This window comes from Symphodus melops (genome assembly GCF_947650265.1).
Source record: "Symphodus melops genome assembly, chromosome: 6".
In the NCBI taxonomy this organism is placed as follows: Eukaryota; Metazoa; Chordata; class Actinopteri; order Labriformes; family Labridae; genus Symphodus; species Symphodus melops.
In genome coordinates, this window is record NC_136696.1 from 8397137 (window position 1) to 8424201 (window position 27065).

The following is a 27065-nucleotide window of genomic DNA, read 5'->3' on the forward strand; positions in this document are numbered from 1 at the left end:
AGCAAACAGCGACCACTGCTGGCAAAGGACGGCATGGTCATGAACGCTCAATTCAAGTGGTAACTTAGGCCCTGTGGGTTGCCAGATTTGATACAAAGCTTTAAAACTCATGATTAAGGGTGCATTCTAGGGGAAATAATAAACTTTACCTTCAATAAATTAAATTCTGCGACATAAATATTACGGTTCCTTGAACACAACACGAGGACAAATAAAGCCAAGGCTTTCGTCTGCAATTTACGAAGAAGCTCCAAAACTCTGAATCTGCTGATCTTTCGGAGGATGGTGTAACCAAACCTGGCACTCTATCATAACTAGACGTCAGTGGTCTGCAGCAGCGTTTGGTGAGTTTACCACTAGCTTTTGTTCGGTAGGAATTAAACTAGCACACGTTACCGAGTAGCTATGGGCATACATATACACGGACAGTAAACAATAGGAAGATAAACATGTGACCTGCAACGAAAGGTTGAGCTCGGTGAGTATATTTAACACACAAACACCAGATGATACTGTAAAATACTACCAGGCTAGCTAGCTAACGCTGTACATGTGATAGGCTGAGACTGATAAACCTTTTTATCACATCTACTTGTTTACAAAAAGCATTTTAAGACAGGGAAGTGAGGTCTCCCGCTACAGTAAGATGTGTTAAAATGACATTTACTGTCTATATCATTGTTCTCAGAAACCTTACCGTGAGCTTCATCTTTCAGCAGGTCTGGGGGTGCCTGCTTTGTTTATAATGCTCCTTGTTTCTCTGTCGATACATTGTTTTTATAGTTGACATGTTTACGTCTCTAGCTTACATTGAAGTGTTTAAGTTTTGGATGAAGACATAAATACATGACGTGTTTCACTTCAAAACATAGAAATGACTTCATGTCCTAACCCTCGTGTCGTTATGTGTTACATACATGTTATTTTCACAACATGTGTGTAATAAAACAAATCATGGTGAGCCAACAGTAAACCTTCTTTGCAGTGCACTGGTGTCCAAACAATCAATAATCATATTGAGAAACTATTGTGTTCTCATTGTTTTTTTAATAAATAGTAGGGCTTTGTAGATCAGGATCAAAGAAACCCTTTAATAAAAGGACTTCGACTTTTTTAAATCTTTTTTTAGATTTGTTTTTCTCAGAATCAAGCCTGTAACGTGGTTATTTTTTTGTACAAGCTTTCTGTATTTTGCTCAGGTTATTAAATGCTTAAACAACAGTCTGCTTGTTTGTAAAAAAGTATGCAACGGTTCATTTTCCTCAGCAACAAAAAGTGTAGAAACTAGTCACAGCTGCTAAAAAAAAGAAACGACATACAATGTACTGGACATTTTTTTTAATGAACATTTTTCAGCCCCCGCTAACATCAAAAAGAAAAAAGAATAACACAATATGCTGTCTGACTGAGTCCTCGGGCCAAAATCTTCTGATTCCTCGATTGAGCCACACAAAAAAAATCCCCTCAAGGGCCGCACTTTGGACACCCCTGTTCGAGTGCAGACTTGAGTTATTTCACGTGTGTGTAATTGTAGCGCCATGAGGACGAACTAGAACAAAAAAAAGTCTGTTCATAATTGAACTATTGCTCATGTTGATATTGTGTTTATTGCAGCCCAAGGATCCTTTATGAAGTTACACACACACACACACGTACATGTTTCATTGATACACAGCTTTACTTCTGTAAAAATGTTCTATTTCGTAGTTTATCTCAACTTTGATGTTCTTTGAAAAGAGAATAAATTTGTTTTTAAAAAAGGATATAAAAAGTCCCCTCAGCTCATACAGATCTTCATCACTGAAAGTAGCTTTGTCTTCTCTCCTTTCCGTTTATTGTTGGGGTACTAAACTGTGTTTGCCTTGAGGATTGATGCCGTTATTGTGGTGTGGTGTTATGTTGACACAGGTAGTCCCAGCCTTGTTTTACAGCCCTGCCCTAACCAGTGGGGCTATTTTTACAACCCTTCCTCCAAACCAGTAGTCCTTATTGTAGTCTTACTCAGGCAGTGAAGCCACAGCTAGTGACTGTGCCCCCTCCTTTCTCACCAGACCAAAGGGGCTCGTAATTATCACTCTCCTTATTCCCCATGTTTAAGCCCGTACCTGCAGATTGTTCTGGACCAATGAGCTACCTCAGATCGAATCACAGTGAAGAGCATGCATGTGTTCGATGAATACCAAGTCGTGGTTATTGTGTTACTGCAGGAGACGATCAGGACTGAACTGATTGAATACATCACAAAGAACTGACAGAACCTGGACTTCTTTATACATAACTAATCTCTTTGACAATCAAAGACGTGTGTTTTTTGTTCGGGCGATGAGTGGGTAGGTGAACTTGTTTTCTTGCTCTGAAGGGAGTGTTTGATTTGAAATGACAGTCTGACATACCTGCTTGGATAGAATAGTCTGAAGGTACATACACGCATACATGAGTGTGCACATGGAAGTACACTATGAAGAACTATGTGCACATATTCTGTGTGCAGCAGTGAGATAAGATATTTGCATATAGAAGGAATTAGTCTCAGTCTCTTCTGTGGGAAGTAAGGTTCAAATAGCAAGTACTGAAATAAAATAGAATATCAGAAGCAAGTACCAATATATGAAATAGAATTTAAAAAAAAAAGTCAAATATATGAATGATAAAAAAAAACACAAAATGTAAAAAGGGTGCATGTGAGAAAATAAAAGTAAAGTCCAGTGATCTTTAATGTAACGCATAAAGAAACAGTTTCAGCCTTCATTAAAAGTGATTCAGTTGAGGATACATTAAATCGATGTCAGTTAGGGCCCATTTAACACACAGGGAGGATTTCATTACAGGACAAAGCAACACAGTTTGAGTTTATTCTGCAGGCTCTCAGAGCTCTGGATGTCTCCTGGGTCGAAGTGAGCCGCAAGAGAATCTGAGAGACGGGAGTTTGTCTGCAGCCCCGTTTCCACCGAGCGCTTCGTCTCGGTACGGAACACATTTACTTTTTTTTTTATTTTTTTGGCACCCTTCTGTTGGGGTGTATCGAGGTGGCTAAACGCTGCAGTCCGTTGATTTGTCCCGTACGACAGCAGCATTAAAAGACTGTAAACACAACCCCGCCATCTTTAAATTCAGTGGATTGTTTATTGGTCTGTATTTCTCCTCGCGGCACACGGCTGGATCGTGTTCTGTAACAAAGAGCCACATGTTAATGCACACTTTCTCACTCCGAGGCGTTTTAACCGTCCTGATATCAGGCGTCTGCAGTTATTTCTCCTCTCCTTTTATTTCCCCTTCCTCTCTCTTTAATAATAATTTTTTAAAAAGTCAGCGGCGGTGGTCACGTTTGATCCCTTAGCACAAATAATATAAAGAGATGAGGCCGTTTGAAGTTTTTTTCCTCCCTTAAAGACATATTTTTTTTGGTTGAAAACAACGACTGTAAAACATGTTTATTCAACAAATGGAGCCCAGTATAATAAATGAATCTTCAACACTAAATATGTTATTTTCAACGTGACGCTGTCAGCATTTTAGTGTCCAAACATTTGTTGGTGCAGCCGATTGGTTGAAAGAGCAGATGATGATTTATTAAAGACATCTTTTAGAATAACGTAAAGAAAATAAAGTTAAATATTTGATAGATTGAAAAGAGACCAGAAAGCCATGTTGAGTGTTTTTCACAGGAACAGTAACTCGTGTATTATATTTCATTGAAGGATTTAAAAAAAAAATATTTTCTGCACATGAACTGAGGTTATACGTATTTGAAGCTTGTGACGTTTGTGTCTTGATATATTGAGGAAGATGAAGTCCTCGGGGCTTTGTGTCTGGTGCATGGTCCAGGGAAGAGTTTGAGGTCTCAGGTCGGTGGATTTGAGTCATTCATGGCGATGGGGGTCGGTGCCATGCCCTTTGTTTGTTTTTTGTTTTTTTTGCTCAAGGTTGTTGTGTGTGCGAGCGCTGAGTGTTGTCAATGCAGGAAATAGTTGTGAGCCGGCGTGTCGTTTGTTGTTGTGTCTGGTTCTGTATTTACTTTGCCTTGTCCTTCCTGCATTTTAGAACAAAGTTGGATGGAGGTCAGCGATGTTGATAGCAGTAAACTTCTCCCGTGAGGCTCCATGAGAACAGAGGAGCTAGCACTCCAACCACTCTTGAGTTTGTTTAAACATGTTGTAAAGGGAGACAAATGAACACTTCTCTATTTGTGGTCTCAGTCATCAGCTTAAATGCCTGCAGATAGATGGAGCTGAGGTATGCAGCTCATCAGACGGATAAGGGATCACACTGAGTGTTGTTTTACGGGCTTTGAGGGCTGACAGTCATGTCTTCATTACATTTACAGTAGGGATGCATCGACACGTCTATAAAAGAAGGCTGGCATGAGTAGGGATGGAACGATGGATCCTGAGGCAGTTAAACATCGATTTCAAAAGTGTCAGGGTTCGAATTGCAGTAATATGATGAAGCTGTCGAGCAGTAAAACTGTGTGCAAATATTACAAAAAGACAGAGAACTTCACAAACAGCAAATGATGGAGCGTTTAATCCACAGGCCATCCTCATCAACAGTTGATGGATAGCCGTTTGCCTCATTTTATGACTATGCCTCCCTAGGACAGAAACCCAGTCACTGCCTCCCGGCTCCTCGGGAGCTACCGGGGGAGGTATAACACTATGTCAGCGCGCACCGACTACAGGTGGCTGGCTAACTACTGCTGCATACTATGGCTGTGACTCTGACTCAAAGTTCACTCTGAGTTTACCCGGATTTCCTCCTGCCAGGCCGCTCGTAGCTTTCCCTCAGAAAGTCCGGGGGGGGGGGGGGGGGTGTCGTTTATTCTCTGTTAATGCTGCACCGTATGCACGCGACCACTACGATCTCTGTGCACGTAATTAAACAGCTGCAAGTTTTCTGTTTGTCAGTATGTTGTTCTCTGCTCTGTTGTTGATGTTGTCACTCTGTCTGACTGCACTTAGCGTCGATAGAGCGTCAAGTAGCAGACAGGTTGTCTCCAGCTGTGAGGAGCGTACAGGTACGCCTCGGCCTGAAGAATCACTGGAGCTGTCCTCCTGTGATTATTTAGACATTACCCAGAGTGCATGTCTGAAAACTGCCTTCTCTCTTAGGCCTAGTTTACATGGAGGCGCTGTGACAGTAAGACGAAACAGTTGAGTAAAGAATTGGTATGACGCAAGCTTTTGAATTCGAACTCCAGGCTGGAGCGAAACTGATGCGGTTGGCTTATACTCTATTATATTTTCTTTACAAAGCCGTGCGACATGACCTGCCTCCTTGTTCTCTACTTACATCCTCACACTGACCCTGGACTCTGTTCATGTTCACTTGGTGGCCTTTGAGAGCCCTGACAATGGTTTGATAAGGTCGAGGTTACAAAGATGGGCTGCAGTATAAGAAAGCAGGTGGGCCTGAATAGAAACACATCAAGCAGAGCTCCTTAAGTAATGCACTTTATGAAACATTGACACGTTCAAATTTAGATGGAACACTGACCGTCAGTTTAACCGCATCACATCTATAGTTCACCTCTACAATAACCTGCCCAACACGTACAGTGTCTTTCAAAGTCTTTTTAAATACTTTATTCATCTCTGAGGGAACTCTGAAGTTTTGGCTTTGGGTGCCTTGCTCAAGGGCACCTCGGCATTACTCAAGAAGTGGCCCTGGCACCTCTCCCACTACCAGAACAACTTCCGTGTTTTTGGTCCGCTTGGCCCGGTTCCCAACAGACTGAAGTTTTGATTCATGTGTTCTGATGACTCGTTGGATGTTTCTGGACTTTTCTCTATTAAAGTCATCTTTGTTTGTCTCTCTTCCTTCCAGATGAAACGATAGAAAGAACCGCAGTCGAACGCCAAACTGAGCCCAGTGCCTCTGCTCCTGCCCCCCCCCCCAGCTGAACCACCGCTCCGAGTGCTGCCTTGCTCCTCCTGTTTCCAACATGGCACCTTTGTTCCCACTCTGGACGCGCCACTAACCTCAACTCTGGATCGTCACCATGGAGAGGAAACGCAGAAAGAAATTGATCTAGCTGCTTTTGCCGTTTGCAACATGGACTCGTTTGTGGAGCTGTGGACCTGAGATGCTCCGTCTCAACCACTCACCCTGAACTCGTTTTTTTTTTTTTTTTTTGCTTCTCATTCTAAATCTGAAACAGCACGCTTCATGCTGGATTTGGGAAGGACCTGGGCAAACTGATTGTTTGTGGTACTTCACAAGTCGAAATGCTGCTGCTTCCTGTGTGGGCCTCCATGCTGTTGGGGCTGCTGGTGGGCTTCCTGCCTTTGGTGGGGATGGAGCCGACAGGGGGAGCCAGATCCAGCTCTGATCCTGCTCCCAGCCTAAAGCCTCCCCCCTTGTCATCTGGCTCCAACTGCTCCTCTGAGTTGACCCTCAAACTGGAGTTTTCCACCAAGGTGGTGGAGCACGGTAAGAAGAAATTCTTCAGATGCTTCTTCATGCTTGAATCAAGATGTTGCAATCCTATGTTTCATAATGCCCTTTTCATGCTGGATAAAAAGATCCAGATACATTTTATTGACATTCATGAGCGTAGGGTGTTTTCCTGTCACATGATCGTACTCACATCTCATCTCATTGACTTCATCTGTACAAAGTAGATACATGAAACTACAGTCAAGAAATGTAACAGCATCCTCACTAATGGATTCCGAGTATCGTGAGTGACAACTGGAGCGCCACCTGAAGTTGGACTTCCTCCTCAGAAACTCAGAGAAGATTCATTAGTGCGAGTTAGAATCCAACATGGCCGCTTCGTGAATCCACCGTACATTGAAGCTGTAACGATCGTGTTTATTAGCTGCTTCCTCCTCTTTTAGTCTGATTAAATCAATCACAGCGATAGTGTCGTGCGTTCTCTCTGTGGACGTGCTGCCATGTTGTTTTTGTCCACAAACTATCACACAGTGTGTTTTTATTGCCTGGTTTTAGCTAACAAAACAAAGGTACTCCTGAAGGTGTCTGCGCTGCTTTTCTGACTTTAAACTGAAACTCGGGTATGACATCACTCCCAGCGCTGAGATGGAGCGCAGCATAAAGCTTGAGTGCATGAGGCTCACAGATGGGTTAAAGTATGTATTGGACTGAGACGACAGAGGTGTGAAGTGTTGTCATCATGATTAGCTTATAAATCTCACTCGCTTGAAATCAGTTTAAAAAAAAAAAAAGAACCCATATTACCAGTAACCAAATGAAAGTAACTGCATGAGCTGAGTCATTTTTTTTTTACAACAGTATGAAAGTATCATAACTGATAAGGAAGACTCATCACCTCATAGTGAGTGTATTCTAGCAGTCCCGCCCAAATGATTGTGAAACTACAATCAAATATCATATCAGAGAGAGGTGCTTCATTCGACCTTTACAGAGAATTATAAAATCACTGCAGCTTCACATTCAAGACACAACAGCCAAAACTAGACGAACAAACAGTGAGGCGCGTAGAAACTGTACGTAAACCAAATAAATATAAAACTCACAAATCTGACAAACATCCAAGAGATGTTATAAAATGTCCTGTATGCTAACACGCACGCACGCACACGGAGCATGAACATTTATAAAAGTACCGGTATATTAACATTACCAAATGTTAGCAGCATCTAATCCTAACAGTGACGGTCTGGTGGACAGGATGTTGTAAAACTTGTTTGCATTATTGGATGACTTAAATAGTGACACAGTAATGAGAAGCGGGCTCGTTATTCCTGTTTGGGGAGCAAATCCACCGAATGTTTGAACTGTTTTTCTTTCTTGTGGGCCAAAATTGTCGTGTCAGAATGGCTCGCAGGCCACAGCTTAAGTTTTTTTTAAGATGTTTAAATAATATTGTGAGGAACCTTTTGTATGTTGACCTCTTCAAACATAATGTAAATACAAATATCAATAATTCCAGTGAGAAACTATAGTTTTCTTTTTGAAAAAAATAGCAAGGCTTTGTAGATCAGAATAAAAAGCCGTCAAATACTTTGATTTTCATAGTTAACAGAAAATCAAAGCTGTTTGTACTGGACATTTTCTATTTTATGAACATTTATGAAAAAGAAAAATATCAAAATGTGCCGTCTGAATGAGGCCTCGGGCCAAAAGCTTCAGATTCTTCAATTGAAGTCAGGGGCCGTAAATGGCCCCCAGGGCGCACTTTGGACTCGCCCGATCTAAGGGAGGAAAATTCATCTCACACACCTCGTTTGGAATAGCTTGTGAAAGTGTTGACTGGATGGATGTGTGACAACAACGACACAGGACCCTGACTCTTTGTTCACATCTTCCCCTCTCTGCCTCCTCTAGAGTACATCGTAGGATTCACAGGATATTTCTCGGCCAAAGCTCGCAGCCTGTACATCAGCAGCGCCTTGCGTAACGACGTGGACGGAGCGCTGGAGTGGCACATCGTTCCCAGAGAAAACCCAGCGTCCGACTTCCCCAGCGACTTCGAGCTGGTCCACATCCGTCATCCTTCCCCCCGCAGCCTGAAGACCTTGGAGGAGCACCCATACATCAAGAGGGTGACGCCTCAACGCCAAGTGTTCCGCGTGCTCAAATATGTTCCCTGTAAGTCTGATTCTGTGGTGACGGTGCAGGAAAGAAGGATCACAGAGGCTCAACACACACAGGACATGTAAATCTCTGTGAAGAGAGCCGTTGTTTAATCAGAGGACGTCTCTCCACGCTGTGTTTGAGGAGTAAGAAGGGATTGTGTATCTTACTATAAAACGTCATTTAGGCCAATTCCAGGGCGTTGAAGCCGGACAGGGTGTGTTTGGTGTTGGGGGGGGGGGGGGGATGGGAGGAAAAGACAGAGAACTTCTGTGTTTGCTTATCCTGGGAGGAGGAAACCGGTGGGTTAGTCAGTCAGTGTGGTGTGGTTTGCCTGTGCGGGAGGGGGGGGGGGCTGTGCTTGGCACTGGATGAAAGACCTTAGTGTGCCCCCAGCCTGCTGACACATACAGTGTCAAGATGCAGGCCATGTGTAGCGTGTGATACATGTCCTCATTGTTTCATTGACTTCTTGGTCTCTATCACACTTTGACATGTTGTGTTTTTGGAAGTTAATGAGGGATCTCATTTGTGGTTGTAGTTGCCAAGAAACACAGATTTACCATATTGTGGGGCCCTTATGTATGCGGCGCTTAAACGCACGCACACGCGCTCGCTGAAGCTAATGGAAGGGCAAGCCGTTCCATATTCAACTCACTGAGCGACCGAGTGCTTTGTTCATTAACTGAAGTGTGTGATATTTTTTTTTCTGAACGCACGAGCGATCACGAGGACATGTTCCAAACGATTGACGGTACGTGCTCTGAGCTCAGTTCAAGATAAACGAAACACTCGACCTGTAATCTGCCTCCCGGGAGTGGGGTTAGCTTCAGATTAGCGTCGAACCTGGTTATAGAATGCGTCACCTTTTGGAAGTGAACTACGTTGTGTTGGATTTGTGTTGCGTGGGTCTTTCTGTGAAGTGGTCACTTTGACAGTGATTAATTAGAAGGAAAGATAGAAGACCTCCTCTTCATTTAAACTCCCACTTTAAATGGATGAAACCTGCAGGGCTCTGCTGCCGTTTGCTAATGAGCTTGTGGAAAAAAAAGTGATTCACATTGTATCACTGCTTTGAATTAGGTTGTTAAGTCTCAGCTTAGTTGAGTGTTAAAGATTGAAGGAGGGGAGAGAAAGTGAGAGGGAGAAATAAACTGCGTGTGTCCCAGTAGAATTTCAAACATTCAAGAGTGCTAAGAGTTTAGTATTTAAACCTGCAGTCACCTGAATGCTGTTTGTAGAAGACGTTTGTTTAACATTTGCACATATTCTTTTTTTGTTTGTCTCCGTAGCGCCTGAGCCTGCTGCACCCTGGAACGCCACACGGGGGAAGCAGAAATGGCAATCGTGGCAGTCGTCCCGCCCTTTCAGACGAACCAGCCTGTCACTGGGCTCGGGCTTCTGGCACGCAACCGGTCGCCACTCGAGCCGGCGTCTGCTACGAGCCATCCCCCGACATGTTGCCCAGATCCTCCAGGCAGACGTCCTCTGGCAGATGGGACACACAGGTTAGACCTTGGCCTCCTCTGATAGAGACTTGATAACGTGATCATCCAAAGGATTTCTTTATCAGACGTAAAATAAACTGAGACAGAACATGTTGACTTTCATTAAGGGAACAACCTGACTCCCTGTCGTCTCTGTGTACAGGTTCTGGGGTGAAGGTGGCAGTGTTTGATACAGGCCTGAGCGAGAAGCACCCACATTTTAAGAATGTCAAGGAAAGAACCAACTGGACCAATGAGAAGACACTAGATGATGGTGAGCAGGAGGAGCGAGTCGTTTGCCACCATTTACAATATCTGTCATCAGCGAGGATCATGGTCGTCGCCCTGTGTGAGAGAAGAGCAGCATCACTACACCATGAATCTTTTGTCTTTCAGGTCTGGGCCACGGTACATTCGTAGCAGGAGTGATAGCCAGTATGAGAGAGTGTCAGGGCTTTGCCCCAGACTCGGAGCTGCACATCTTCAGAGTCTTTACCAACAACCAGGTACACACACTCCAACCTTACAGCTGCTGTAGAGATTTCAGTCTTCTTATCTAACCTCAGGAAGAATGAATCTAAAAGGATTTATTGTTTTGTTTGAATAGTAAGGTTATTAACACCCCGGTGCTCTCTTTGCCGCTCGGCCGTGACGCCAGTTTTTAGAACCTGAGGAAGACACAATGTGAAACCATGGTGTCTCATGTTTTATACTTATTGTCAGAACGTTCCTGGTGTGTGCTGGGTCACTCTGATCTTGGGTATCCTTCTTTTCTTTTTCAGAGCTGTGGTTTGTTTCATGTAGAATCTGTTCTGATCTGACCACTAAACATCCAGAAAGTCTTTAGCTGGTACTTTTTGTCTGCTTACGTAACCAGATGAAAACCTTTCAAACGGAGCGTTTTTCTCTATGCTACAAGACTTTTACAAACCACAAAAAAAAAATGACTGCATGGGTTTATTTCACATTGTGTGTGCATGTGGACACTCAAGTTACCTCATATGTCGATTTTTCATAATATGTCCCCTTTAAAGGAACGCCGCCGCACTATTGACCTCAACACAAACCTCAGTCATACTAAAGCAGCTGTAAGAAGCACTGAACTATTTGACGTATTTGTCCGTCCTCACAGGTATCGTACACCTCGTGGTTCCTGGATGCCTTCAACTACGCCATTCTGAAGAAGATTGACGTTCTCAACCTCAGCATCGGGGGGCCGGACTTCATGGACCATCCTTTCGTGGATAAGGTAACAGATAGGATCAGAAATAGAGACAGCTTAATGTTTCCTCTTTCCGAACAACTCAGTGAATGTTCTCGTTTTGTTTTTCAGGTTTGGGAGCTCACTGCCAACAAGGTGATCATGGTGTCTGCTATCGGCAATGATGGACCGCTGTACGGGTAAGTTCACCTCTCCAACTTTGAAACACTGGATTCTTAAACTGGGAGAAAGGGGGACTGAACACATCCTAAAATACTGTGACCTTCAATCTCCTCACACATTTTAGTGAGAGGTCTTTAAGGGTTTAAAATACTCCCAAAAACTGTCATTTTAAACTGTCATTTTCCTCATGTCACATGCTTTATTGAAGATGCTCGCTGTGAGGATACATTATACAACTTCAGTGGTGTCTATATCTGTAATTTTTGTATTTTAAAAAAAGAAGTCATATTTCATAGAAGATACAATTTTTGTAGCCATACGTCTTGATATAATAATAATAATGATGAGAATAATAATACATTTTAAAAGGACACTGTACAACAACCAACACTTACAAACTGAAAAAGGATCAGATAAACTAAATGAATAAAATAAACAGCGGGGGTCTACTGGGATTCTAAAGATCACTTTACTCTGGAACCATTCGCAGGCATAATGACAACTTTTATTTCATGAATTGAGCTCTAATTTGATCAAATATGACGTGTTCACTTTGTATTCCCCATGCTGTTGTATTAATTAGAGGCTGTGATCTCTCCTCCTGAGGTTTTTACTTAAAGCTCTCTTAAGGGCTGAGATGCTTTTGTGAATGTGTGATCTTTACCAGTATCTCATCTTTCATCTTAGTAGAAATGTACTTGCAGAGTTTTCCGGCTCCAGCTGACTGCTAGTAAACAATAAGAGTGTAGTGAGCACACATCAGCTGACTTTCAACTGTGACGCACTTGAGTGCTGACCAGACGTTTGACGCTGTCGTGATTATTGCAAAGTAATTAATCACAAAACCAAAGTATGATAGGAAACGCTGTGAAATTGAGAATGTGTTACAGTTGTATATTTTGTTCAGCTGATCTGGACTCACATTCACATACTTCAGACACATTTCCATGAACTCCTGAGGGGTTCGCAGATAAACATGTGATCCTACATTTTGGATCAGTTTATTTAGCGTGCATGTTCATATTTAGGTTGGAAAAATTATAAGTTCAATCATTTTTGAATAAAAACTGTCACTTTAAGTCTTTTTTAAATTTAAACATTTAAATGATCCAAATGATGCCTTGGCCCAGGTCCTGCTCATTTAAAGGACAGAACAGGAGAGATAGTTTTCTTGGTGCTCAGACAGAACTGACTTGTGGTCCTTTACTTCTTACAGTAAACAGTAAAAGTAAGCTCTTCTTTCTCAGCACTCTCAACAACCCAGCAGACCAGATGGACGTGATCGGGGTCGGAGGGATCGACTTTGAGGACAACATTGCGAGGTTTTCCTCTCGAGGCATGACCACCTGGGTGAGTGACACCAGAAACCACGCAAACACTGCTCCCTCGATCCCTCTGAGTGCAGACGTCGACCCCAGAGAGCCGCCCTCTGCCACACCAGCTCGACCACCATGATGCAAGACCCTGATCCCTCATCCACAGCCAATCAAGCTTTTACACACACAGCACACGCACACACGATTTTGGAAGAAGTACACGAACTGAAACATACATTTCTGTTTGTGAATCCAAGCTATGTTAAATAAATGATAACATCATTGTATTTCAAAACCATGGCACGGTACTTTCAAGGGACGAACGGCAGTAAACGTCAGTTGGAAGCCACCGTTTGTTCTCTGTCACTTTGTTCTCCTCTGTCTTCTTCTCACACATCGTGTCTCGCGGAATGTACAGGAGCTTCCTGGAGGCTACGGCCGGGTGAAGCCGGACATTGTCACCTACGGTTCCGGCGTCCGGGGATCAGGGATGAAGGAGGGATGTCGCTCTCTCTCTGGCACCAGCGTGGCCTCTCCTGTGGTGGCTGGAGCGGTTACTCTCCTGGCCAGGTCTGCTTTCTGAACTCATAAACATGTCTCCACAGGTTTTAACAGCCGTCGCACATGTAGTCATCCTTAACTTGTGGAACGTAATTACCTTGTCTGATCACGTGTTTATCAGTGCCAACCAATCGGTACCAAGCTGAAGCCTTTCTTGAGGATTGAAAGAGCATCAGGACATTAAGATTGACTTTATTGATCCCACAAGGGGAGATTCAGTTTTTACATTTTGATAATCATGGAGCACAAACAGGATCCTATGGACATGCGCTAATAGACAGGTCTGCATCTGGACTTAAATCATCCTGTCTCCTGTATGTTTAGGAAGCAGAGGGATGATGAGTCTTCAAAAAGATCTTAGGACCTAAAGTCTTAGTTGTATCATTTCACAGAGCAGTGGAGTTGTAAGTTTAGAGTGTATGGACTCAACCTGATATTTATAATTCAGAGAGCGAATCTAATAATGGAGAGATACATCTAGAAAATGTGTCTTTTTTTTTTTTTTTTTAAAGTTGGAGACGTGTGTCTCAAATCGAATGAGAATACTGTAGCTTCAGACGAACACACAGCCGTTTGAGGCTCTTCTCCGTCGAGTGAATGTGACATCACTTGGCGTAAACGTGTCATCGTGAGGGCGCCGTCACAGCTGGCCCGCAGATGAAGTTCACATCAGAGGTTTCCTGTAGAACGTTCAAGCCTTCAGTGGGATGTAATTGTGCCGTAATCCTACGTGAACAGGCAGGGAAACGAGTCTCAGAGGAAGGAGGCGTGTCACAGATGAATGTTGGGTATTATTATGGTCTGTCAATATCCCGTCTTACATGATGAAAGGCCCTCATGCGTAAACCGAGGCCTTTTGTGAGCTCATGTTTCAGAGGTTCAACATCACACCTCCCTTGTTGACATCAGGCGCCTCTCCCTTTTCGCAGTATGACGCACACACACACACCCACACACACACACACCCACACACACACACACACACACACACACACACTCCAGCCTTTCCCTCTTCCAAAACTGTTCTGAATAAAAAGCTTTGGAATCTGACGCCAGCAGACGAAACAAGCTAACCCAACCTCTCCTCCTGCGTCCTTCCAGCACTGTCCTGAACAGGGAGTTGGTGAACCCGGCCTCGATGAAGCAGGCTCTGATCGCCTCGGCCCGCAGACTGCCAGGGGTCAACATGTTTGAGCAGGGCCATGGGAAGCTGGACCTGATCCGAGCCTACCAGATCCTCAACAGTTACAGACCCCAGGCCAGGTAGACTCTCTTTCCAATATTGTGCTGCACAAACTCTGGCAGACACATGGCCTGGACTGGAGCAGCCTTCTCTCTGGGATGTGGATAAGAGAGGCTGAAACTGGTTAATCCTTTAAAGGAGTACTTCACAGAAAATCTGACCGAGTTTCTAACAATCTCTAGTCTTACATGTGGCTCTGAAAAGTGAAATAAAATAGAATTTTCCAACTAGAGGAAATAAATGGTTTGATGAGTATTGTGTCATACATGTATTTGATGACCTCTAAAAGCACTTGTTCTCAGAAATCAGTGTAATTAACATTTTTAGGTTTTTGATCTAAAGTTGGCCACTTAAAACCATCCCATGAATATAAGTATTATGAGTATTACCTTAAAGTGGGTATATAAGATCAACATTTAATACAGTTTTTAATTTATTTTTACCTAAAGAGTGGGCTTCAGCTTTACTACTGGCACGACCAGTATACCAGTATAAAGTGCTGGGACATGTGTCATCATGAGCACAAGTGCAGCGTCCTCCACTGCATGTGATGGGATTGTGAGTTCGCCCCCGTTCTTTGTGATTTGCAGTCGTCTTCTCTGCTGTGCAAAGCTTGCTGGGATACATGGGCCAGTGGCGCCACATGAAGCCGTGTTTCTCTCTCATTAGGCTCGTGTGCTGCGGGTGAACATTAGTGTAGTCTGAGAGCTCATCTTGCTTGTAGGCTAGCAGAATTGCAAACTCCACATTGTGAAAACGGATGGTACTAGAAAGAGCTAAGCAGCTGCATAGACTCTGAAAGCTGTGAGCTTTGCTGAAGGCAATTTAAACATCAAGCAGGAGGACGTTTCCCTCTCTGGGAGATTTCCAAAAACAGTCTATGTTTTATACTGTATATCTGTGTGATTAGTTTTAGTTTAATTAGTGGAGTTTAACGATGCACACACTACGCAGATTGGTTTTCATCTCTATGGGGACATAAATAATACACTGTGCCTTTCAAAATAACCAGATTGCTTATTATTATTATTTAGCAAAAATGAATTCTAAAATGTTTTCCAATGATTCTGTTTATCGCTGTTCTTTGTCCTGATCCTGATGACACACTCACGCCTCTCGTCTTTGTCTCCTCCCAGTCTCTCTCCGAGCTACATCGACCTCACTGAGTGTCCGTACATGTGGCCTTACTGCTCTCAGCCCATCTACTACGGAGGAATGCCCACCATCGTCAACGTGACCATACTCAACGGCATGGGTGTCACTGGCAGGATTGTCGATAAGGTGAACACACAAGATTGAATGTATATGAATAAAAACACAAGCTAATATGACAATGAACCTTTGTCAACTCCATCTTGTTTTTCTTTGCTCAGTTAAATGCTTATTTACAACGAACACTCTGAATATTATTTTCTCAAGGTCTGTAGGAGGACACATGAAGGACATGTGTTCTCCTGTATGACCTACTTTAGCGCTGTGATGACCTCAGATTTTCTAAAGGTTGCTCTCTCCTCTTCAGCCCATCTGGCAGCCCTACCTTCCCCAGAACGGGGACCACATCGACGTGGCTGTCTCTTACTCTCCTGTGCTGTGGCCCTGGGCTGGATACCTGGCTGTGTCCATCTCTGTGGCTAAGAAGGCGGCATCATGGGAAGGGATTGCTCAAGGTCATGTGATGGTCACAGTTGCATCGCCTGCAGAGAATGACGTGAGTGACCATAACCATTGAAACCATTGCAGTAATATAAAAATTTAGTTGAGTCCTAAGCAGACATCCATGCAAAAATAATACAATTAAAAAACATTTCATCAGATTGACATCACATTTTTGACACATATTACCCCATGATCTCATCCAAACTTACTTCCCTAAGTTAATGGGCTAAAATGTGTGGCTTCGATAGTCTCGTGCTCTGGGCTCAAAGTGTGGTCCAAGGTTTTAGAACTCACCACTCCATGTGATGGAGGACTGCACAGTGCATGTAGGGGGCGTGGCCTCAACACATGTGCATGTGATTGAGTAATAGACTGGTGAAGTTTTGAGTCCTAAAACCAGGAAGTGAGTTAGCATTTTAGCACCATGGGTTCCTAACTCTAAAAGTCAATGGGGATTTTGAATGGGTTTGTGTTTAGACGCCTGAAATAAGGTCTGTGGTTAACACAAGCTGAAGAGATGTTGACGTTTTGTTAGACGAGATAAACTACTGTTGGGGTTTTCAGGAGCGAATACCTGACCAACGGTTAGGTTGGGTTTTATGACGTAAAATTTGATTGTCAAAATAAATTTAATAATTAAGTTTATTTAATTATTAATATAAATCAATAATTATTATTAAACTGAGTTTAATAAACCTCGGGGCACCACCCTGTAAACAGGGAACAACCAAAATATTACAAATATCTGTCTCAAAATTAGTTAATTAAATACCAATATCATTAATAATTATTAATCTGTATTTAATTGAAGGTGTGAAATCCGAACACAAAGCCCTTTCACCCAGCCTAAGTTACAATGCAAATTCACAGTGATCACAAACAACTGCTCTTTAAATTATAACAGAATTTATTTAACAAAGAAACATCAAGTTAATCAATGAAACTCAATCAAACAAACAACTATTATAAATTAAACTACAGGTGACAAACAAAAACAAACAGGCGTGTGTGTGTGTGTGTGTGTGTGTGTATGTGTGTGAGAGTGAGTGAGTGAGACGGACAGAGAGAGATGGACAGAGAGAGATCAAAATGGCGGCGACCACGCGTGGTCACGTGATGGCGGACACTGAACACAGGTCTATGGTCTAGAGACGGAGTCAACCTCTGTCTCTACCTGATCTACGTTTCTGCAGCGTCTGGAAAGCCGCAGATCTCTATGTGTGTGCGTCTGCCGAAAGGTGCGTGTGTGCGTAAAGCGAGAGAGAAAACAACACACCTCGAAAGCTCAATCTCAGCCTGGAACTCACGCACACACGGATTTGTATCAGACGGCGTTCACACTAGTCTTTCTGATAGTGAGTCTATTACCCGGTTATGACGCGAGAGTTCACAGAGAAACACCCGGGACACAGCGGCACAAATAAAGAAAACAGACACAGTGGTCAAACACCAAGCAAATATTATCACAGTTTCACAATAATAACTCAGTTATTAAACACACTCTCTATATCTAACTGCCCAGACCTAGCTAAGCCTCACTTGTAACCGTTTTGTCCACGGTTGATGAAGGAAGAAAAGAGGTCCTGGAACGGCCTTTCTGCAGTTGTTGGGTGATGGCGGCGCGTCCAAGGGGTTGAGCAAAGGGCCGTAGTGTCCTCCGTCGAGCGAGGTGATCTCCGTGGATGTCCTTTCTTTAAAGGACGGAACGAGACGTAATCCTTACAGTCTCTCTCAATACCGTTTTACTACGGGAGAAATAAGACGCTCTTCTTAGAGATGCGTTCAAGTGGAGGATCTAAGCTCGGAATTCAGGACGTCGGTATGCTTCAAGGCCTCGGGTTAGCTGCGCGCCAAAACTTTTAAACAAAGAGAAGCGTGTTGCAACAGGAACAGAGTTGGTGTCCTCGAACGTCGCCAGACGACGTATGAAAGAGAAAGAAGAAGGGGCACAGCCGGTTTTAACCCTCCCAAACTTCACACCTATGTGTTAGGTGTGGCAAAGCATTCTGGGAGTACCTGCTTGGCATGCTGGGATAAAGAGTCTTTTGTCCTGCTTCTCCAAACGTACACAGCCTGAACTTTGCCATCCTGGCTGGACCCAACACTACGTTAGCTAAGACCCCACTTGTGACGTTTTTACACAAACTTTAAACGGCGGTTGCTAACGAGTAGCTAACTGAAACTACAGTGGTTGTCACAGACATTAAACGTCATCACGCCGGGAACTCTCTCTCTAATCCTCCTTACAGTCTCTAGTCATGTTTTTCAGTGCTCTTGCAAATATTAGGTTAATAAACAACTTATTAAGCTAACGTTTAGCTAGCTTGTCAAATCTGCTGATTAGATCGATGTAGCATAACGGTCGTGACGTCAAAATCAAATGACCGCGGTGTAGTTCGCTAGCGCATAACGTTAGCTTTTTACTTCTCTCGGCTGCATTAACTCTTCAAACTTCATATAAATGATGTTCATCTGTAAAGATTATCCCGCTGAACAAAACAACAACGCGTCAGAAACGTGTGTTTGACACAGAGCTTATTTTCTGCAGTGATCCAAAATCCAATGCAAAAATCCCATAGACGAATTTACATAGGAACCACCGGCGCCATTTTTTCGGGTTGGCCTACAAAAATACGTCATCACTACACCAGTCTATAACATATTCAAGTGTACTTGCATGAAATCTGTGTTGTTTTTTTTAATCAAGATTATACTAAAATTCATTTTTATTAACTATATTTAAGTTCACAGTTAATTCAGTTGAATAGTTTCCAATTTTGCAACTCTTAACATATCCTCTTTATCCTATTGTATGTTGAGTAAACTGTGGCTCTGTTATGTCTAGTTAAGTACTAGCAGAAGTTGTCTCGCTTGTTTGTGCTGATCCTTGATAATAAGTCCTCTGTAGATCAGCTTTGAAACCTTTAATGTTGACGGCCCGGAGCTTACACAGTGTTTAACTGATAATGATCAGATCCTGAAGAGAGGTTTAATGACTGTTGGAAAATACCAAACATCCAAGTCTTTCCCATTCAAGTCCCAAACGGTATAGTGTTGATACACAGCACAAGACAACAGGGAGGGAGTGATCTTATTTATACAACACAGTTAATAACAATAGGTCTATGAATCTATTTTCCCCTCAATGAAGAGAAATGTGATAGTTTGTAACATTTTGTGGTTGACGTGCAGTTATCTTTTCTATTTTGTAGATTTGTTCATTTCATTTCCAAGTTGGGGTTTCCTTCAATAGCCACAAGTGAGAATCTTTTATACGCCACCAGCAGTGCGTTCATTAAGTATTTACTTTGTAGGGCTTCACATTTATTAAAGTTGAAAATAACTCAAGTGTTTAAGCCATAACAGCAGACGTTTCCTGTTCCTTGTTGGATACCTGTACTCCTAAACAGAAAGCCAATGTTAGCTGTCTATTATGTTTAATCCTGTTTATTGATCAGCTGTTCTTTTACTTCACTCCCTGCAGTCTGAGGTGGGTGGTGAGCTAACCTCCACAGTCAAACTGCCCATCAAGGTGAAGATTGTACCGACTCCCCCGCGCAGTAAAAGGGTGCTATGGGACCAGTACCACAACCTGCGCTACCCACCTGGTTACTTTCCCCGAGACAACCTGCGCATGAAAAATGACCCACTGGACTGGTGCGTGTCCGTTCATGTTTACCTGTTTGTGATGTCTTTCTCTTTTTTATTTTTTATTTTTACCTTTTATGATCTGAAATGTTCATGTCATGTTTCCAGGAATGGAGACCACATCCACACTAACTTCAGGGACATGTACCAGCACCTGAGGAGTATGGGATACTTTGTTGAGGTGCTTGGAGCTCCCATCACCTGCTTTGATGCCAGCCAGTATGGTAGGAACAAACAGTGAGAAGAATAAAACTTGAGCAGCTCAGCAAAGCGTTTAGTTCAGAGAGCTGTTTGCAAAAAATGTGTTGTTTTGTGTGTGCAGGGACTCTGCTGATGGTGGACAGTGAAGAGGAGTATTTCCCTGAAGAGATCACCAAATTGAGGAGAGACATCGACAACGGCCTGTCACTCATTGTCTTCAGCGACTGGTACAACACCTCAGTGATGAGAAAAGTCAAGTTCTATGATGAAAACACCAGGTATTCAACTTCCTTAGTCTCTGAAATACTGTTGATTGTTGATATCCAAACGAAACCACCCTCTAATGTGTCGACCATTAAAACTGAACCACTTGACTCTTAATGAGAGATAAGGTCCTAACTTTCCAAATTGAACAAAAGGTCAAAGCGTATAACCAACTTTTGTGTTCTCTCTCTGGTTTAGAGCGGGCGTTGATGCCGTGTAATCTACCTCAACTTCACTCACTGAAGTGATTGTGTTCTCCCCCCGTGTTGTTCGCCCTGTGTATTTAAAAACCTGATCTAACTATAGCCACACACTCCTGTGAGCTGAGTTAAAAGTTCGATTGTATCTCTAATTAACTTTCCTCTCAGGGTCGTTCTCCTGCCTATGCGCGGGGGGGGGGGGGGGGGGGGGGGGGTTATGTGAGCAGTGACCAATGTGGCCTTGGTTCCATAGCCTCAAGCTGAGATGACGAACAAGCTACAGGAGTCTTTCCACATGATAAGATTTATTTGACTTTCTCTCGTAGTCTTCTGCCTCTGACACTGGTTCAAGCGTCACTTTCAGGCCATTTTTTCCCAGATTTCACGCAGCTTCGTCTGGTGCAGCAACAAGGTTTGAAAAGCTCTCACATTAGTCAAAAGGAGTTGTCCAACCCTAAACCTGTAAATGTCTTTTATTAGTTATCCCTAAGCTAAGCTAAACTAATGTGACTGAAGATGACCGCAGAGCACATAAAAAAGATCAGATTCTCATTCCTGTGTTGTTCACTGAGCCTGCCATATAAAAAGACAGAAAAGAAAACAGTGATGCTTTTAGGATCAGCCACTCATTGGGATGATCTTTTGAATAATACCATGAATAACACATGTTGATGCGATGACAAAGCTTTAGTCTTTAGAAAGATCCCGGGACATTGAGTATTTTATTGATGTTTGGGGTTCCTGTCTGGACGCTCTCACACCCGATTTATTTCAAATAAGAACGTATGCTCTTTCTCCATTATGAGACAGTTCAAAGATTAAACAGCAATTATCTAAAGCCTCCTGCTTTGACCAGGAGCTTAATCATGTTATAGTGATAGCAAGATAAGCTGTGGTGTGCAGTTCAGAGCCTGCGGTAGTACACTTTCTGCTCTGTGCGGTTGACTCAGTGAACGCCTCTTCGCCATTTCATCAATTTCATCGAACACAGTTTTTCACATTCCCAATTCCTCACGCAGAGACGTTCTGCTCGATTTATGTGCTTCTCAAAGTGTTGCACCAAATCCACAGGATTACAAGTGTTAAGTACAGTTAGCTGCAGCCTTCATGGCTTCTTAATGTATTGTTGATTATTATTAAAGTTAGAGCTGCTTGTTGTGTAAAAAAGCCATTGTCAAGCTATAGTTGTTTTTTTCCTTCATTTATTATTTTCTAGATAATTTCTAGATGACAAATATTATATAAGCCGACAACTTCCACTTGAGCTTTGTTTGATTTTGCAAACAAAGAGAGAACGACTTAAATCTCATCAAATCTTCTGCACCAGTCCTCAGAGACATCAGTCCATTTAAAAACAAATCTCATTTCTGCTGTTGCAATCACAGGTGTGTTTTGATTGTGAGTTCATTCGTCTTTTCTGAAGCCTAAAATAAATGTAGAGGATTTTCTCTGTGACTTGCAGGCAGTGGTGGATGCCAGACACAGGGGGCGCTAACGTACCAGCTTTGAACGACCTGATCTCGGTGTGGGGAATGGCTTTCAGTGACGGACTGTACGAGGGAGACTTCAGCCTCGCCGAACATGACAGTGAGACACGTTCCACACAAAAAGCGACGGAGCTCCACAGGCTCTATGGCTTTATTCCTTTTGTGTTCTCTACTGTTCATTCACGCAGGTGTGGAGAAAATAACAGGAGTGCTCTCTCTCTCTCTCTCTCTCTCTCTCTCTCTCTCTCTCTCTTTCTCTCTCTCTCTCTCTCTCTCTCTCTCTTCTCTCCCTCTCTGTCTCAGTGTATTACGCCTCAGGCTGCAGCATAGCCCGTTTCCCAGAAGATGGAATAGTGATTGCCAAGAACCTTAAGGACCAAGGTACTAGCACCTCTCTTAAATTATCGACCCCGCTCGACCCAGCACATTGCTGACCAAGAGGAAACCTTTTACTCTGCATGCCTGTAGTTCTCATTTAACACCTACGGGATTTTCATTTTTTTTTTTTTTCACAGGTCTGGAGGTGTTAAAGCAGGAGACGGCAGTGGTGGAGGGGGTCCCTATCCTGGGACTGTACCAAACACCATCAGATGGAGGAGGTCGCATTGTTCTGTACGGTGATTCGAACTGTATCGACGACAGCCACAGACAGAAAGGTAGCCTCTCGGAGCACTCAATGTGCTGACGGTGTGTTTGTCTTTTACTTTTCACAACCAACAAAAGGTACAGCTGAGTAATTGTCGCGTGTTGTTGAATCTCTCAGACTGTTTCTGGATGCTGGACGCTCTCCTTCAGTACACTTCCTACAGTATGACCCCTCCAAGCCTCAGCCACTCCCACAGCAGGGTAGCACCGCCCACCGGCACAGAGCACCCACTGCCACAGAGACTGGAAGGTGAGGAAACAGACTACAGGTAGTTAATGTCAAGATGAATTCATGTGTGGAAAAAGAAGGAATGTCACCGCACAGCAAATAGGTACTGGGTCTGACCTTTTAGAGCCTTCTGTCTGCATGTTAGCCCAGGGCCGAGTACGCTGGTCCTCTCCTCAAGTCAAACATCAGGTGTTACAAAGAGACCAGCAGATCCAGAAATAGACAAGCTCTCGAACCTCTATGTACATGCCAATAAACAAAGACACAACACAGACAAACCCACATGCAGCTTACCTGCTGTTGTGAGCTCATTTGTGCATGATGATGCTTTAATTTCTTAGCCTTGTGATTGGCTCTCCCGGGCTCGTCTTCAGCCACTGTATCGGCACAGTTCAGCAGCAAATCTCATGATTGTATATATGCCCTCCCATCTTGCAGGCAATCATCTTTACCGCTACTCTAAGGTTCTGGAGGCTCACCTGGGAGACCCTAAGCCCCGCCCACTGCCAGCCTGCCCCCACCTCTCTTGGGCAAAACCCCAGCCGCTTAATGAGACCGCACCAAGGTAGGTCTGATAAGAAGTATTTCAGCTTGAAAGGCTGTGATGCTCATTCATCTCTTTAAATGAAGCTGAAGGACTTTTTATATGCTGGTCCTTGTTTCCAGTGCTATCGCTGCTAACTCTGTGTTTTGTGTTTGTCGGCATGTCTGTGAGAGACTGTTAGGAGCTATTTTGTGCACACTCCTTTAGTTCCTATTTTAGTGACTTTCTCTCAGTCACAGCGCTCTGAAGAGGAAGGCGCTCGTCTCCATGTGGGTGGGCACAACGTTCACACAGGGATTCTTTAGATGAATCCCTGTGATAAAACAACAGCAGGTTTATAATGCTTTCTTTTTGTATTGATAAAGATACAAACCATGACAGATTTGGGGTCTCGTTTTTGGCGATTACTTAAAGGAGTTATTGAAACAATTGCAGACTTAAATGCAGGGTTGGTAATTTAAAAAAAAAAAAAAAACTAGCATGATTTTGAAAGTAGCATTCCCTCATTGCTCCGTCTGCAGCCATCACCTCCCCTCTGTGCCCCTCACTTACATGCACAAGTACCATTGATGGTGGTCACTCATGGTCAAAGTGTGGACTCATGCATGCATAGGGTAAAGAACGAACAGAGAGACAGGGAGGCGTGTGATTGGTTCATAAAACTCAAACTGAGTGCAGACATTGGTTGAAGTTTTTATGTGTTTACAGCTGCTATACATGAAGAATTTTTCTTTGTTTTTTTCTCTTTGCTTGTCTTTTTTTAGCACACAAGTTATTAATGTGTATCAGGAACTTAAGACAATTTTAATCAAAATCTTAAAAAGTGGATGTGGGGAAAATGACCAACCCTGCGTTTAAGTGTCTTTGAAATGTCATCACTGTTTGATTAACAAATATATAAAAGTGATCAAAGTTTGTTTACGTTTAAATGATTCTAATAAGAAGCCTTGTTAGACCCAGAAATGTAACAACGACATGAAATTTTACACATTTGTTTGAATAAAACCCAAAATGTAATAACTAGTCAATAATGTAACGTGGTAACTTTTTGCCTAAAATGTCACAAGTTGTTACATCCCATAATGTAAAAAGTGATGTAACAATAACAACTTGTTACATTTGGCTTCAGCATTGTGTTACATTATCACCTAGTTATTACATTTTGGGTTTTGGTACTTTAAAAAAAAAAAATATATATATATAACATTTTTGGTCTGTACATTTCAGACTCTAACAAACCTTAATGCCCAGTTCCACTTCTGCTAGCCATTTAAAGGCTAAATAATTCCTAAGCATAACAAAGAATCGGTCGTATATTCTAAAGTTCTTTCTCTTTTTCCATCGCATAATCTTGTTCTCTCTCTGTCTCTCTCTCTTTGTCTCATGCTCTCAGTAACTTATGGAAGCACCAGAAGCTTCTCTCAGTCGATCTGGACAAAGTGGCTCTACCCAACGTGAGGCCTTACCGGCCCCAGGTCAGACCTCTGTCTCCTGGGGAGAGTGGGGCCTGGGACATCCCCGGAGGTAATGTGTCATTCAAAGGGATTTACCTGAAGCAGTATTTACTATTGTACAGTTCCATTAAAAACTTGTCACTGTGGTCACTATCGGTGACATATTTTAAAGTGAAAGTCACAATGAGACTTTTTAAAGATGATGAATCTGTCACATAACACCTTTTATTTTAATATATTATATACTTACATTTTTATTTTTATGATTATAGACTGGCACAGGAATGGTTCCTAAAACCCGGAAGAGCTTTGGTTCCTATCTCTAAAAGTCAATGGGGATTTTGAATGGGTTTGTGGTTAGATGAATGAAATAAGATCTGTGGTAACACGAGCTGAAGAGATGTTGACGTTTTGTTAGACGAGATAAACGTTAGCTAAGACCCCACTTGTGAATTTTAAAGTTTTTACACATACTCAAAACGGCTGTTGCTAACAAGTGGCTAACTGAGACTACAGTGGTTGTCATGGAGACATTACACTTCATCACGCACTGAACTCTCTCACTAATCCTGCTCACAGCCTCTAGTCATGTTTTTCAGTGCTCTTGTAAATATTAGGTTCATAAACAACTTATTAAGCTAACGTTTAGCTCGCTTTTCAAAACCGCTGGTTAGATCGATGAAGCATAACGGTCGTGACGTCAAAATAAGCCGACCGCGGTGTAGTTCGCTATAGCATAACGTTAGCTTTTTACTTCTCTCGGCTGCATTAACTCTCGGCTCGACAGGCCTCTACAGAGAAAAACCCTTTTTTTGGTTTCTTGTGCTTCCATGGAGTCTGTGAAGGAGTCTGTGTTGTGCTAGAGGCTGGATGTATATTTTTAATTACATATTCCATCTTAGTTTCATTCTCCAACCAGTCGGGCACAACTGTTACTCTCTGGAAGTAGAGCCGTGTGAGGAGGACGTCGAGAACACGCACAGAACGTCACTTCCTGCAGCTTTCATGAAAAATCCAACCCAAGTTCATAAAAAATAAAAAGTTAAACAGGCAACAGAGAAAGACGGGGCATATCTCATTTTTAACATTCATTAACTGTTCTCTTATTAATAGGTGATAAAACACAATTTAATGATGTGACAAAGTTACATATAGGCCCTTTAAGGTTGATATCCAAGAAGTTGAGTTACAAAATGACAAACACTACATTAGACGCACTGATATGAAAGCATGAAAAAAGGATATAGAATGAGGGCTTTGTCTACAGTTTGTAATAATGTTAATGGTAACTGAGAAATCCCCATGTCACCTTTGCCCCTTTCAGGGATAATGCCAGGCCGCTATAACCAGGAAGTGGGCCAGACCATCCCTGTGTTTGCCTTCCTGGGAGCGATGGTAGTACTGTCCTTTTTTGTGGTGCAGCTGACAAAGACCAAGAGCAAACCCAAGCGCAGGAAACCCCGCATCAAGCGCCCTACATACCTCCAGCAGCAGCAGACTACGACGGGTAAAACCCCCACAGTTTGACACGGACCTGAGCTGCTACTGGAGAGCTAGGATTCACCTCCAAAACTGAGATGTTAATAAAAAAAAAAAAGACAAGTTGTTGTGAACATCAGAGGGGTGGAATCCCATGGAACTCAAATGAAGCGGTGAAGCAGACGTCTGACTGGTGTGAAACTCAGCCGTGCTCTCGACATGAACAAATTGTGCCTCCAGGAGGCTGAATCAGTTTTTGTGCCTCTTGTCTTTTCAAGGCTCTTAATTGGGTGTTTTGTTCAGTTTGTGGACTAATGAGCAGTATTAGACAGTGTTCAACATGTAAACACAAAACAAACCTCGCCCCCATGAAAGCCTGTTGAAGACTAACTTGTGTACATTTTTCCCGCTCTTCTTTGACCAAACTATTTCTTTATGAATTAAATTTGTCTGACTTTTATATTTATTGAAGTTCTTTGTTACCCTATCCTGCACACTCTGAGAAGTCCCAAGAGAACTCATGATCCCACACCACATGGCATACACTCAAAAATACAATATGTACTGTACGCACTTTAAGAATGGAATTGATATACACAGAGACAGCAACACGCATTCACTCGTTTCTCACACAAGAACCATCAAATGATCATGTTCTCTTCTCCCATTTCACCATCCACTGATCTGTTAATCCCACCCATATCTGTG

The 27065-nt window shown here is 42.8% G+C and overlaps 1 protein-coding gene across 2 annotated transcripts; it reads left to right on the plus strand.

The window, feature by feature from the left end:
- Positions 1 to 131: 131 nt before the first annotated feature.
- Positions 132 to 26817, plus strand: mbtps1 (membrane-bound transcription factor peptidase, site 1). Of its 2 annotated transcripts, none has more exons than XM_079345754.1 (23): positions 132 to 478; positions 5824 to 6429; positions 8311 to 8574; positions 9852 to 10067; positions 10210 to 10320; positions 10443 to 10552; positions 11179 to 11295; positions 11380 to 11447; positions 12678 to 12780; positions 13165 to 13316; positions 14409 to 14570; positions 15687 to 15831; positions 16070 to 16258; positions 19691 to 19863; positions 19963 to 20078; positions 20177 to 20333; positions 21982 to 22106; positions 22310 to 22387; positions 22522 to 22662; positions 22770 to 22901; positions 23319 to 23445; positions 24818 to 24948; positions 26203 to 26817. In XM_079345754.1, the coding sequence occupies exons 2-23, from the start codon at positions 6225 to 6227 to the stop codon at positions 26403 to 26405; spliced, it is 3225 nt and encodes a 1074-aa protein (XP_079201880.1). In that variant the 5' UTR covers positions 132 to 478; positions 5824 to 6224; the 3' UTR covers positions 26406 to 26817. The 2 variants fall into 2 exon arrangements, with proteins under 2 accessions (XP_079201880.1, XP_079201881.1); XM_079345755.1 differs by having other exon boundaries at positions 132 to 344.
- Positions 26818 to 27065: the final 248 nt, after the last annotated feature.